Source organism: Gracilinanus agilis, chromosome 1, assembly GCF_016433145.1.
Source record: "Gracilinanus agilis isolate LMUSP501 chromosome 1, AgileGrace, whole genome shotgun sequence".
In the NCBI taxonomy this organism is placed as follows: Eukaryota; Metazoa; Chordata; class Mammalia; order Didelphimorphia; family Didelphidae; genus Gracilinanus; species Gracilinanus agilis.
The window spans coordinates 750,077,735-750,078,431 of NC_058130.1; the positions used below are offsets into that span (position 1 = coordinate 750,077,735).

At 61.8% G+C, this 697-nt stretch overlaps 1 protein-coding gene across 1 annotated transcript in view; it reads right to left on the minus strand.

Moving 5' to 3' along the window:
• Positions 1–407, minus strand: part of LOC123256843 (BRI3 binding protein) — a 17,762-nt gene extending 17,355 nt beyond the window's left edge. Inside the window, exons 1-2 of the mRNA XM_044685399.1 lie at positions 372–407; positions 14–265 (exon numbers count right to left, since the gene is read on the minus strand). Coding sequence (XP_044541334.1) covers positions 14–265; positions 372–407 — 288 coding nt within the window. The remainder of the gene's footprint in view (positions 1–13; positions 266–371) is intronic.
• Between the last annotated feature and the right edge of the window lie 290 nt (positions 408–697).

Below are 697 nucleotides of genomic sequence, written 5' to 3' on the forward strand. Positions count from 1 at the left end.
CCCAAGGGCCTGCAGGGAAAGCGGCGGCCCGCGTGCGGCGTTCCGCCTCCGGATCTAGCGGCCTCCTGCGCGGCCCGGGGCTCCCGCTCCCGCCGCCCCCGCCGCCGCCGCCGCCGCCTCCTGCCGGACGGTGTGCCCCGGCGGCCGCCTGCGCCTTCGCGCCGCCGTGCTGCGCTCCTTCCGCTTCCGCAGCCCCGCGCAGCACCCGCCGACACGATACGCCGCCGCGCGGGCCGGCCCCGCCCCGCTCCGCCTCTGAGCGCACCTGGCGCCCACGTAGGGCGCGGAATTGGGGGAGAAAAGCCAACCCACAAGCCTGACCCAGAAATGGAACCCGGGGCTCTTTAGCCCCTCAGCACATTCACCTGTACCTCCGCCTCCCTCCCGATCTGCCCACCTCCATTCATTCATTCATCCGTCCACCCACTCATCCATCTCTCTGCTCATCCACTCATCCATCCTCCCATGCATCATCATCCATCCATCCATCCATCCATCCATCCATCCATCCATCCATCCATCTATCCACTCTTCCATCTACCAACCAACTCTTCCATTCATCTACTATTCTATCTGTCCATTCACTCATCTATCCACCATCCATCCATCCCAAGAAAAGTTTATCAGAGAAGAGTTTGGAACCTATCATCTCTTCTTATTAATCAATAGATTCCTGTTCTGGATGCCAGTGCTTTCT